The 12,911-nt window shown below is 55.3% G+C and overlaps 1 protein-coding gene and 2 long non-coding RNA genes across 4 annotated transcripts; 2 read left to right on the forward strand and 1 right to left on the reverse strand.

The window, feature by feature from the left end:
- Positions 1-1,359: 1,359 nt before the first annotated feature.
- Positions 1,360-8,879, reverse strand: EMX2 (empty spiracles homeobox 2). 2 transcript variants are annotated; one of them, XM_027705698.1, is made up of 4 exons: positions 8,764-8,879; positions 7,560-8,040; positions 5,270-5,454; positions 1,360-2,764 (listed from the first exon to the last, which is right to left on the reverse strand). In XM_027705698.1, the coding sequence occupies exons 2-4, from the start codon at positions 7,948-7,950 to the stop codon at positions 2,597-2,599; spliced, it is 744 nt and encodes a 247-aa protein (XP_027561499.1). In that variant the 5' UTR covers positions 7,951-8,040; positions 8,764-8,879; the 3' UTR covers positions 1,360-2,596. The 2 variants fall into 2 exon arrangements, with proteins under 2 accessions (XP_027561499.1, XP_027561498.1); XM_027705697.1 differs by lacking the exon at positions 8,764-8,879 and having other exon boundaries at positions 7,560-8,462.
- On the forward strand, positions 3,321-4,444 carry LOC113978619. Its single transcript, XR_003537624.1, has 4 exons — positions 3,321-3,413; positions 3,524-3,581; positions 3,722-3,812; positions 4,259-4,444. It is a non-coding gene; the product is annotated as an uncharacterized LOC113978619 (long non-coding RNA).
- LOC113978618 lies at positions 8,572-12,699 on the forward strand. The gene is made up of 3 exons (XR_003537623.1): positions 8,572-8,609; positions 10,348-11,315; positions 11,450-12,699. It is a non-coding gene; the product is annotated as an uncharacterized LOC113978618 (long non-coding RNA).
- The last annotated feature ends 212 nt before the right edge of the window (positions 12,700-12,911 follow it).

Consider the following 12,911-nt stretch of genomic DNA (forward strand, 5'->3'; position numbering starts at 1 on the left):
CAATCCATTTACTGTTTGCCCATTTGCCTGGGTTTGAAGTGGAGCGCAAGCCAGCTTGGGCGAGTTCAGGGGAAATGTGCGTCCTGTTGGTTTCCAGATCTGCATCATCAGCTGTTCGAGGAGGGGAGAGATGCAACGAGAAGTTTACCTTGGGAATAGCTCTACTAAATAATTAGCCTAGGTTTAAATGGAAGGGACTGCATTGCGACATGCGTCCTAACCCTGACTGGGCCTCTCTCATATTTGTAGCACTAGTGAATGGAAAGTCACCGGGATTGTATAAGAACCGATGTTAAAAAAAAAATAAGATCGGATTTAAAAAAAAAAAAATTAAATTTACATAGTACCCGATAGAGCCAACACGTGCACAGAATGTCTAATCTTAACTTTCCAAGGCAGTATGTTTAACAAAGCTCGTATTTTTGCGATGCATTGTAACTTCGCCTTATCACAGTGTAAAGGGTAGTCAGATTGTCCTAAATTATGTCCAACTAGCCCCCCTGGATCCACGGATTAAGAGATTAAAGGAGACCACTGGGCAATGCCTCCTCTTTCCCCTTCATATTCCTGGTATGATAATTGCCTAAACTGATTTGCACTTTCACAAAAGCTTGCAGGATTCTTTGTAGCTCGAACAGAGCAGACGAGGTTTCTCTATCAATGGAAATAAAACTGATTAATGCAGTCTATCAGGCTAAAGAGCAAATGAAGCATGAAAAAACAACTGTGTACCCCCAGAAAACCAGCTAGTTTCCTCAAGGACCCAGAGCAACTTTTTTTTTCCTTTCCCCCACGTCTTTAATGTCAGAGTTTTACTCTGTGCCCGGGATCGCTCCCTGAGAGCGGCGGGGAGAGCAGCAGCTGGGGCACAGCCCCTGCTCACAGGACCTGTTCCTCACCGCAGCGACCTGGCCAGGGGATGTTAAACACGGGGGGGGGGAATAAAAAACACCCTCTCGCTATTAAAATACGTATTTTTGCAAAGGAAAGCCCCTCTCAGCGGAGCACGGCTGCTGTCGACCGGTTTCACCCTTGCGAGCCGGTTCACACTTCAGATTCTAACCGGGGAAGGGTTTTTCGTTGGGGGTGTTCTTTTTGTTTGTTTCTGTTTGGGGTTTTTTTTTCAGGTATTTATTTACATCAAGGGTGTCTCCGCGGCGTATTTTTAGAGGTCTATTTACCAGCCGGAGAACACATTAAGAAAACGCGCCTATGGCCGCAGGAATGCGCGGCGCGGCCGCGGGAGCGCAGGCTCCGACCGCAGGGGCTCAGCAGCGAAAAACAAGACAGTGTGCACTGGGGGAAAATACTAGTTCCTGAGAAATTTGGGGGTGAAGCGGAAAAGATATGGCTTTAAAATTTAGGGCATATTGATAAATCTTTATTGACAAAATATTGACAATGACATACTTCTTGGAAGTATATAGTGTGTTAGAATTCTAACAAATTAAACACAAAACACAAAAATATTTACATTCTGGTATAGGAGACATGAAAGAAACATTTGTAACTTTTTCTTAGTAGCTCTATGATCTCGGAATATTATAAGGTCAGTGCTTGAAAATTGCCCCAATGAAAATGGCCATTAGAAAAAAAAAATCAATCTGCGATTTTAAGTCCCTTTTCTCTGGATCCTCCCAGCCTAGAAGGTGTCATCACCGCCAAAACTAGTCGCTGGGTTTGCGCTTTATTAATCTTAAAAAATAATCATCACCCGGTTTTGCAATGGGGATACGATGGGGGGTGGAGGGGGGCTAATTTAATTTGATTTTTTTTTTTTTGCAGCAAAAGTTATGACCAACCCCAACCTCCCCCCCCCTCCCCGCCTTTCCCTCCCGTCCCTCCCCTCCCCACCGTGTTTGTCCATCCGGAAGGAACACTATGCTTTGTTACTGCTACTTCATTTAGCTTTCACAAACACTTTGACGCCAGAAGTTATCATAAAATGTTTACAGACTGCACATTTCTCGTAAAATAAAATTAAAAAGCACACGGAACCTGTCTTAAAGGGAAAAAAAATTACAATTAATTTCTGTCTTTAGGAACTGGAGTAATTTTTTCCCTTTTTCCTTTTTTTTTTCTTTTTTTTTTTTCTTTTTGCCCAGACGGCTTTACACATGCAATTCAAGTTTCTGAAACAGGTGTGGGTTTTGGCTGCTTATGGAAATTTCTCTTTCAAAGACGGAAAAAACTGTGAAGTGCAAAATGTCCAGTAAGGTGGTAATTTTTCTGGTTTGGATTGGGGGGGGGGGCTGGCTTGTCTTTTTTTTTTTTTTTACATTTTTTCTATATATTTTTAAATTTTTTTGACGTTAGGCTTTTAAAAGTGGACTGCGATAAACGGAATACCTGTCAATCACCTCGTCCCGCTGTTTTGGCTCTGATTGACAGATCCCCCTTGCCAGAGCGGTGCCGGCAGTGTCACAGTTCGGACCCCTCGCTGTCTGGCCCTCGCTCGCTCCCAGCTCCCTCCCAGACGGGAATGGTGTTTTGATGAAGATCTCCGTGTCCTTCCCCGCACCGCCGGGGGGGGTGAGCCTTTAACACTTTCGGTTAGTGGGGTGCTTGGCTTCGAAAAGTCCCAAAGAGCCAGTTCTTAATCGTCCGACGTGACGTCGATTTCCTCTGGACTGGCTTGTTTGGTGGCGATTCTCCACCGGTTGATGTGATGAGTCCCTTTTTTCTTCTGTTGTGAGTCTGAACCTTCCTCTTCCAACTTTTGCCGCTTGAACTTTGTCCGTCTGTTCTGAAACCATACTTTTACCTGCGGGAGGAAAGGCACCGGGCGTTAGTCCGATGCCTGCTGCCCTGGACCTGGCGCGGGGCTCCGGGTGCCCCCCGGGCCGTGCCCTGCCCGCACCGCGCTCTGCCCGCACCGCGTCCTCACCGCTCCGTGCCCCGCTGGAGCGGGCCGAGCAGAGACGAGGCCCGCCTGCCACCTAAACCCCTCGGGAAAGGCCGGGACAGGCTGTCCCACGCCCACCGGCCCCTCCAGAGCACCCACGCGTGCAGGGCCGGGCAGCACGGCCGGGGGGATGCACCGGGTGCGGGGCGCGGAGCTCCCGCGTCCGAGCGGCCCCGAGCAATGCCCCGGTGCCCCAGGCGGGGAGAACACGGCGTGGTTGCGCGGCCGAGGGCTGTCACCGCCACGGGCCCGCTCCTGTTCCCCGCGCTTGGCCCAGGGGCTGCGGGGCGGGAGGCAGGGCCGGCTGCGGGGCAACCACCTGCCCGCACGGCCCGGCGGGTCAAAGCAGACCGAGGGCCTCATCCATCCCAGGATGGGGCTGAGGGGCGGCGGTACGAGATCTTTTCCTCTTGGAAAAGCGCATAAAATGTAAGAAAATAGCCCCGAGTAGAAAAACGTCCGTCGCTCCCCGCGACAGCTCCCCGGGACACGCCGTCCAGGAGCGATCGTAGCGCCGTGAAACCTGTAAGTGCCACCGTAAATATCCCTCTCATTTTGTGCAGCGCGAGTACATCTGACTGAATCATCCGGCAGCTGACTTCAGTGCTTTAATTACAGATAGTATTGATCTCTGAGCTATCTCCAGAGCTGGCCACACTCCTTGTAGCGTCCAAAGGTAAACACTTTTTTTTTTAAAGCAGTTTAAACTCTGGTTCTGTCTGAAAGTGCCTGATAAAGGCCTCAGCAAGGGGGGGGGGGAGAAGAGAACTGGAGCATTTTAATAAGCTGGTTTAACCCGCTTCGCTGCCTCTTCAGAACAGAGACCTGACTGGCCGGACACACATCTCTGCTGCATTTTCATATTCTCCAAAAGTCCCCCATTAAAAAGCTGAGCGGGGAACAAGGGGTGAGTTTAATTTGCTTTTAGTTTGCTAATTGAAGGGGAGGACGGTTCATTTCTGCACGCTGATCTCCCAAAAGGGAGCTCATTTGTAGGGGACTGGGGGTTTGACATCCGGACAAAAGACCCCAACCAGCTTCGGAATCAAGCAGCACAAAGACCACCTTAAATACAGCTTTCCAGTAGAAATAAGCCTGTGACCGGTCCCTTGTTCGGGGAACCTCATAAAAGTGGCGATCCCTTTTTATTGTTTTGTTAGGGAGACATTTTAAAACAAAAGCTCCAACCTCTTTATTGCTTCCCCCACGAAAAGGAGTTAAGAAAAAAAAGAAGTGTTACAACTTAATCCGCCCAGAGAACGCTGTGTTTACTGGGAACTTTGAACTAGGCTGCGGCTGGGTATTTTGGCTTTTTTTTTTTTTTTTTTTTTTTTTTTTTTTTTTTTTTTTTAGTACAGTGCCGCATACTGTAGCAGAGACAATCCCCATCTGGAATCCTGTCTCCACGAGTCTTCTGGAAGGGCACAAAACAAAAGCCCGACACAACAACAACAACCACCACCACCACCAACCCTCCGAACTCCAGCTTTTCTTCCGGCGGGGAGAAAACCGCGTGAAAAACGCCCTCCCAGCGGGCCCGCCGTCCGTGGGTCCCCCGCCGTCGGGGGGAGCCTGTGCCCGCCCCCGCCGCGGCCCTCGGCCGGTTCCAGGGTGCCCGGCCTCGGTACCTGCGAGACCATCGCCCCGGGACGAGCGGAGCGGGAACCTCGCTCATCGTCCCGCCAGATCCACGACAGAAACAGGCTCCGGTGCGGCTCTGGCCCGCAGCCAGTCGGCGGGAGGGGGGAAGGAGGGCGGGGGAGGGGGGGGATTCCTCGTCAATAATTTCTCTGCTTTTATTTTTCATCTTTCTGTCCTCCTGAACCGGCTCCTCACATGCCCTCTGCCTGACGCGGGGCTAGAAACGAGTGGAAAATCATCCAAGAAACTGTGTTTCTGCCGTAGGGTCCAAAGAGGGGGGTTCTTCCCCCTCCCCCCGCATTTGTTTTGGTGGCTTTCCCCCCCAACATCAAACTACTTCTCGAGGGTCGGAGCAGCCCCGCAGCAAAAGGGCCGGACCCGCAGATCGCACATCTCGCCGCTCTCTCCCCGCTCGGGCCCGGGCTCCGCCGGGGCTGCCCGGGGGACCCCAAATCCTGCTCCGAGCGCTGTGGCTTCCCACGCCCGGCCGAGGCACCGCGACCCCCGGCACAAGCGATGGAATCACGAACGGGAAAGGATTTTACAACACCCAGGCGAGGGGGGACCCCTCTCTCCACTCCACCGGCTCGGGACCGAAGGCCTAAACACCCCTAGAATTTGCCCGTATTTTTTGCTCGAATCTCGGCCCGGCCGGGTGGGTTTTCCAAAGGAGATGCCGGTACTTTCACTTTCCCGACTGTCCGTTCCATGTTTCCCCCTTACCTGAGTTTCTGTGAGGCTGAGGCTGTGTGCCAGCTGTTTTCTCTCCGCTCCTACTACGTAATGGTTCTTCTCAAAGGCATGTTCCAGTCTCAGTAATTGGGATGGGGAGAAAGCTGTACGGATCCGTTTGGGTTTCCTGGCCAGTGCATTGTGCAATAGGAAGCTCTCCGGGCTGGTTTCATTCCCTGGGCGTAAAACAGAGATTAGCAAAACACCTTTCCCAAATGCACTCGACAGGACTTTCTAGAGCAAGAAATTTTTTTCTCCCACCATTATCCGCAGGAGAAATCCGACTATAGTTTCTTTTTTATTTTTCATCGCTTTTTTGGTATTGAATTTTCCTTTGATAAATAGGTGGAGGGGAATGATAAATGAGCAGGGGAAGGAGAGGACTGGGAGAAATTAAAATTCTAAAACCCAACCTGGGGAGGACTACAGACAAAAAAAAAAAAAAAAAAAAAGAATTGGCCAGAGCCCGGCTGCGGTGTCTGCGGCTTCATCCCGCGGCTGCCCCCCTTCCCCTCGACCACCGGCAGCCTCACATCTTTCCGTATTTGTTTGTTGTTCTCATCTTCCCGTCGTGGCCAGCTGGGTAGCGGTGCTCGGAGCGCCCTGGCCGAGCCCCCCGAGACGCCTTGGCCGCCCACCGGCCTCCGGGAGACGCCCGCCCGCTCCCCCGGCCTGGCTCCGCTTCCCTCGCCCAAAACTTCGGCCGGGGCCTTTCTCCCTCTGCTTCCCTCCGTCCTGCCGGTGTGTTGCCTGGAGCGGGGCTCCCACCGCCGCCGTTCCCGGCCCACTGCCCACTCCACGCTGCCTCGGCGGCGACGGGAACCGGCGTGGAAATAAAGAGCCAAACTTCGGAGAGGCCACAGAGCGGCCATCCCATCCCATCTCATCCCATCCCATCCCTGCCGGCCGGCATCGGAGCGGGGGCGGGAGCGGGGGGTGGGTTAGCTGGGGCTTTTCGGTGGGCATCTCCCTCCAGGGTGTCCCTGTGCCGCTCCTCCGGGTCGGTCCTTCCAAGGTGGGAAAGGCACCGAGGGGCTCTCGCTGTAAGTGCATTAAAAATCGTTGGAGAAGGAGGGTGTGTTTGAAATCAGGCTGTGGCTCAACACCAGGACATTTCCGCCTTTCATCTACCCCTCGTTACCAATCGCCTGGTGGCTGCGACAAATAATTTGGTGAGCGAAACCTGTAATTTTATTCTCAGAGGGTAATAATCCATTTTGTCTCAGCCCGCCTGGCTTCAGAGAGAGTGGCTCCTTTTCCAACCCGGCTGCAGCGGCCCGGCTGCAGAAGGCCGGGGAAAATGCAACATGCAGGTGGTTTGTTTTCGTTCCGAAATAATAAATAAAAATACAAGGAAAAAAAAAAGGCAGATGGATCCCTCCGAGTGGAGGCTGATTTTTTTGTTTGTTTGTTGTTTGGTTTGTCTATAACGAAAGAGGCAGGAGCTGGACCCATTACGGGAGAAATCAGCTCACCCTTCGGGGAAGACGCTGCTGGTTATAAAGGGTTAAACAAGGGGGATTTTATTGATTGTCCGCCATTGGATTCGGTTATTTCCCTTCAGCCGGGTATTAATCGCTGTGCATTTGGAGCCCCTCGCTGCCCACACGGTCGGGATCGCCCTCCCTGCGCCTTCCCCCGCTATCCTCCGCAGCCCCATCTCCCCGCGCTGCTCCGGCGCTGGGATTATTTCCCCCCTCACATTCCCCTTCTCCTTTCTCTGAGGTTCGTTTCATTTCTCCCCCTCCAGCAAGGGCAGTGGCCGGACTTGGAGCGGTGGCGGTGGCTCCCTGCGGCCCCGCAGCTCGGCCCCGCAGCCCGGCGGGCACCGCCGCCTTCCCGGGGGAACCTCAGCCTCAGCACCTCTCCATTCCCCGCTCTGCGAGCCGCTTCCTTCTGTAGCTTTTAACACACCGGAACAAAAAAATATCCACCTTTTCCCCTGCTTTTAATGGGGGCAGAAAGCTGACGAAGTCCCAGCCGGCCTTGCCTTCCCGCTTGCCCCCCTCTTCACGAGAAACCAAAACAAACCGGGAAAAAGCAGCAAAACAAAACGAAGCCCAAGCCCCTCGGCTCTGACAGCTCATCAAGTTTGGCGGAGGGGAAGACAGGGACAAAAGACCCCGGGCCCTGTCGAGCCGAGCCCGCGGCTCCGGGCAAGGGCCTCCCGCCCACCGCAGTCCCCCAAAATCCGCACGGCGGGGCCGACCGGGAGCCGCCGGAGGAGGGAGGGTGGATCGGCGGGAGAGCGGATCGGAGGGAGAAGAAAAGTTGCACGTACCTTGAAACCTGTGGCCCAGATACCGGTAGCGGTGTATTAGCCACGGGTAGAAGGTGGAGGGGTCCCTTTGCTGCGAGGCGAAGAGCGGGTGCGTGGAGTGCGAAGCAGGCAGCGGGTGGGCGGCCAGGGCGTGAGGAGGGGGCACGGGATGGACCGGCACGGCCGGGTTAGGCGGGTGGGAGACGGCCTCTGCAAAGACCAAGTCCGGGTTGGAGTAGACCCCCCTGCCAGTGGAGTGGAAGCCGTTGAGAAAAGGATTCATCGGGCTGGAATTGGCATAGCTGAGCGCCGCCGGCCGGATAGGATCCTCGGAGCGAGACGCGGGCAAGGGGCTGTCTTTGGCCACCAGCGACTCGATGGTGAAACACCGCTTGGGTGTGGGCTGAAACATGCTGCCGCGACGAGAGTCCCCGACCCAATCTCTGCCCGTCTCTCTCTGGTGCGCGGGAGACGATCCGGGGAAGTTTGCAGCAGGGAGTGACTTGAGGAGGGATAGATACACACATAAATAGACAGGGGCTGGAGGAAAAGGAGGCAGCGGCAGCCAGCGGTACCCAAAAGGGAGACACACACGCACCACGCACACACACACAAAAAAAGTTGCTGGGAGAAGTTTCCCTCCTGCAAGGAAAAGGCGGTCGTCCCCCCCTCCCCCCCTAAGTCCAAAGACAATCCATGGATGTGATCGGCCCCTTCACAAGTTGTGCAAACGATTTGTTAGTTCATGAGCCTAATTAGTGCTGGGATCACATAAACAGCTTCCTCTGAAGCCTGGTAAATGGCTTGATGATTGGTCGCTATTACTCGCCTTGAGGTTGAAGGGGGAGACTCTTTAAAGTGCGTCAGAGGGGAGGCGAGCGCCGGGCAGCGCCATCGGGAGGGATGGAGCCGCGGATCGGAGTGCGGCGGGAGCGCGCCCGCCACGCGGGGGGAGCGCGGCGCCCCGCGCAGCCGCCCCCGCCCCGCCACTGCCCCCGCCCCGCTCCGCTCCGCGCCCCTCCGCCGCCGCGCTGCCCTCCCTCCCTCCCCTGCCGCCGCTCCGAGAACAAGGTAGGCGGACGGGGGTCGGGGGGGGGCTCAGCGGGGCAGGGGGTGCAGGGCGCCGCATCTCCTGGAGGGGGCTCGGGGGGGAGTTGGGCTCCTCGGCCAGCGTGACACCCCTCTCCCTGCCACCTCCCGGGGGCTCTCAGCCCGGCGAGGTTACCTTGATCCGCCCCGGGGCGTCAGGGAGAGATGCCCCGCTCGGGAAAGATTTCGTCCCGGTGAGAGAACGGGTCGTCCTCCTCCTCCTCCTCCGAACTTATTTACTCCCCCTGGGCTCCCCCGCGCTGCCCGCACCGCGCGGCGCGGAGCACAAAGCGCAGGGCGGCTGCATCGTGCGGGGCTGGGACACGCCGGGCGCTCGCAGACGGGACAGGGGATCACGTCTCCGGTTCCAGCCTTGTCCGTATTTTCGCGTTTACCTTTGGGTCCGGAGATGATTTTAGGGCTGAGTTCTCCTCCTCTCATTGGCTGGGGCTGCAGAATAATTATGATCACATCCTAATACTCTTGGCTGGTGCTTACTGTTTATTGGTAGTTAAGGATCTATTATCTATTCATCAGCCTCCCATTTTTGCCAATTACATTCTTCTAAAGTGAAGTACCAGCAGGTATTTTGTACATTTACAATTAATGATAAAAAAAATCTGGCGTACTTTAAATCTATTACGCCGCTGTGTAATTTATCTTAAAGATGCGGAATTGCTAATGTAAATTAATGTTTCTGTTGAACCAAGGGATGGGGGGAGTCTTAAAACCAGTCTAGCGTTTCTTTCCTTCGTTCCCGGACCTTGTTTTCTATTTTCTTTCCACTTTATACACAAAGAATCCGTTACTTCGCCGCATTAAAATATGCTAAAAAATAAATCGCTGCCTGAACGGTCCTCGCTTGTTTCCACTAAAAGGCGAGATGAATTCTATTCGCATTCCCCACTTTCTACTAAAAGCATCTGTTCGCAGCTTGCCGATATTTTTAACAAAATACCAAATCGACGGGCTAAATATAAGTGACAAAACAGCGTTGGGCACGCAAGGATGCGGCTGTTCTTGCGCCTTTGTTTGGGGCCGTGTTTCCCTTTGTGTACCCCGCGCTGTGTGCACTTTGTGGGGGGAGAAGTTCACTTCATGTAGGAAATGTAAATCTGATCTCCAGGCGTGGGGCGGCTGTACGTATAGACATCCGTACCCACACGTGCATACGAGAGCAGAGCAGAGTGAGAGAGCTTTATACGGCGTAACTCAAGTCTTTGGACAGATTTTGCAGCGAGGTGCCATTCTCCCAGGTCTCACACGTTTGGGAAAATCTCTGCAGCCCGAAGACACCCCGGGCGCAGGGCTCCGACCCCACTGAGCTGGGGAGAGAAGGATTTGCCTGTAGCCTCACTCGTATCCCTCGTGAATTGCTAATACCTTAACTTTTTAAGTCCCCTCACCCTTTCTCCGTGAAACTTTTTTCCCCTCAACCGGCGGTAACTACGGCTCTTCTCGCTAAGCTCGGGGGTTATGGACACGAGCAAGGCTAAGAAAGTGCCCTAAATACGACGGGTATTGGAAGTGCTGATTTCGACTGGGATCTTAGTTCCAGAACACCGAAAATGAAAAAAGACAAGAGAAACTTATTCTTCTCCTAGGAAGAGCCATGTTCTGCATCTGCGTATTTGCACTTCTCCGGGACTGAAGAATGAATCTGAACTGGAAAAACTTCAACTCCTTTTTTTTTTTACTTCATTTTTTTTTTCCTTTCCAGACATCCTGACATAATCACGGGGCTCCTTTGAAAACTGCATCAAGCAATTTAGCAGTTGGGGAGGGAGGAATTATTATATCCGTTTGAAAAGAAACCTCACACACGCAGAGAGGGAATAACCCTCCAAAACGCCCGGTAAATTTCCCTCGACCGTCTTTACCGCCGAGGAAATATCCTCTAGCCTAAAATCCCTTTCCGAAGGGGCGTCCCGTTGCTCTGGAGCCGAGCGGAGGAGGGTACAGCTGCAGCGAGGAGCTCTCCACGGCCGAGTCCCATTTCGTTCGGGAACGCGGGTGATCTCGGCCACAGCACCCTGGAGGTCCCCGTGCCGCCCCAAATCCCGCACGCTGTCTGTGCTCTATACACACATACACATATCTGCGTGTGTGTGTGTGCGCGGGGATACACACAGGCAGAAAAACCCCAAGCAGAGCCTGGAGAGAGCACAAGCTATCTCTGGATTTTGTCAGAGATAAAACAGGCCGGCGACAGTCGGAACAAAAACCAAGGGGACTCGGGATGGGATTGCCCAGAATTTTCCTCTTCTCCCTAAATTTTCGCATCATTCTCCCACTCGTCGCCGTGGCCGTTCCTCTTGGGTGTCTCCCGCACAATCCCGGCCTCTCCCAGCCCGGCCGCGGCCGCTGAGCTCCAGCCCGGCCTGCCCCGGGAACACCTCCCGAAGCCCCTCTCTTGAACTTTTCCTACCCAAGGTCTTGACAGGCTGCTCTCGCTGTCCTCTTGGCGTCTACACGGAGAAAATCTGGCAGGGGCTTCCTTCCCAGAAATCCCCGATCTGCTCCCAGCGCACTGAGAGGCAGCCTCTCTCGGAGGGAGGGGTGCGCTACGTTCGCAGTCAGATTACAGGGCTGGCCTCACAGGCACTAGCTCCGGATTTCCAAACTAATATTCATCTCTTAAAAGACGAAGAAAATGAGAGGAAGGTCTCAGACGCGGGAGACCTCGGGGTAAGACGGTTGTTCAGGGGCTGAACCAGGCTGAACTTTCTCGGGTATGAGGGTGGAGGTGAGGCAAGTTTTAGACTCCCCTAAAGTTTCTTTTCGAGGCAGGATCCGTCTCCCTCTTCTCTCTCCCATCGAAGGGATTTGTGACCACAGCGGGGAGGAGATGTGTCCCAGGCAGGTCGTGTCTGGAGGGGGGCTGACTGACTTAAAGGAGAGGGTGAAATGCCTAATTTAATTCTTTTCGGACGCCCTAAACCCCAGTCAGTGTGTCTGAGCGTGCTGCGAGCCCTTCGTAGGAGCGCAGTCCTCGGCGGGAGGGACGGGATCCCGGGCCGCCAAGCGCCGAGACGAGCGGGGCTCCCAGGAGCTGGGCCGGGATGCGGGGCTCCGGGAGAGCCCGGGCTCGGGCACCCCGGCCTCTGCCGAGCAGGTGGATCCCATTCGAGGAGGTGTCGCAGGCAGGCCTGGCTCCCCCGAGCACCGGGAGCCTCGCGTGGACGGGGCCTCTCTCCCCACTCAGCCGGGGATCCAGAGCTGGGCGAGTACACGGGGGGCTTCCCACGGGCCTCCCCAAAGAGAAGACGGGCCCTGAAATCCTCACCCCTCTATTTCGGTCCTGCACAGCCGGGCCAGCGGTGGTGCCGCCGGGGGCCCGTCTCAGAGGCGGGGGACAGGGACCAGGACCGGGAAAAGGCCTTGCTGCCCGCGTTCCTCTCTCCGGCCCCGGAACAGCGAACACGGACCGCCACTTTGGGTTTTTTTCTTTTCGACGCTAATTCAGAGTCCCTTCCTCCCTCTCTCCGAACCACCCCGCCATGGGCGCTGCACAGCCCGGCCCGCCGTGGTTCCGCGCGGCTGTTTTCATTCCGGAGGGGTCGGACTCGCGCTTCCAAAATGACGTTAGTTAGCACGGGACACCCGGAGACCCCCCGGGTTTACACGCGAAGCCCTGACCCGCACCCAGCCGTGCCAGACTCCGGCTCTTCTTAAACGCCAACACGTGCGGGGGAAGCGGGAGGAAATACCCGGAGCTGCGCGGCCCCGAGAGGCCCCGAGGAGCATCCTCTCTCCCGCCGCTCCCTTCTCGGTCCATCCCGGTCCCATCTCGGTCCATTCCCATCCCACCCCAGTCCTATTCCTGTCCATCTTGGCCCATTCCTCTCCATCCTGGTCCCATCGCGGTTCATCCCTGTCCATCCCGCTCCATCCCGGGCCCATCCTGCTCCATCCTGGTCCCAGCCCTGTCCATTCCGGTCCCATCCCTGTCCATCCCTGTTCATCCCGGTCCGCCCCGGGCCCATCCCAGTCCATTCCTGTCCTTCCCGGTTCATCCCTGTCCATCCCTGTCCATCCCAGTTCGTCCCGGTCCATCCCTGTCCCATCGCAGGCCCATCCCTGTCCATCCAGATATCATCCCTGAACCATCCCGGTCCCATCCCAGTCCATCCCTGTCCATCCCAGTCCATCCTGGTCCATCCCGGTCTATCCTGGTCCATCGCTGTCCATCCCGGTCCCATCCCTGTCCATCCCCGTCCATCCCGGTCCATCCCTGTCTATCCCGTTCCATCCCGGTCCATCCCTGTCTATCCCGGTCCATCC

This window comes from Neopelma chrysocephalum, unplaced genomic scaffold (assembly GCF_003984885.1).
Source record: "Neopelma chrysocephalum unplaced genomic scaffold, ASM398488v2 Primary Assembly neopelma1_347, whole genome shotgun sequence".
NCBI classification, from domain to species: Eukaryota; Metazoa; Chordata; class Aves; order Passeriformes; family Pipridae; genus Neopelma; species Neopelma chrysocephalum.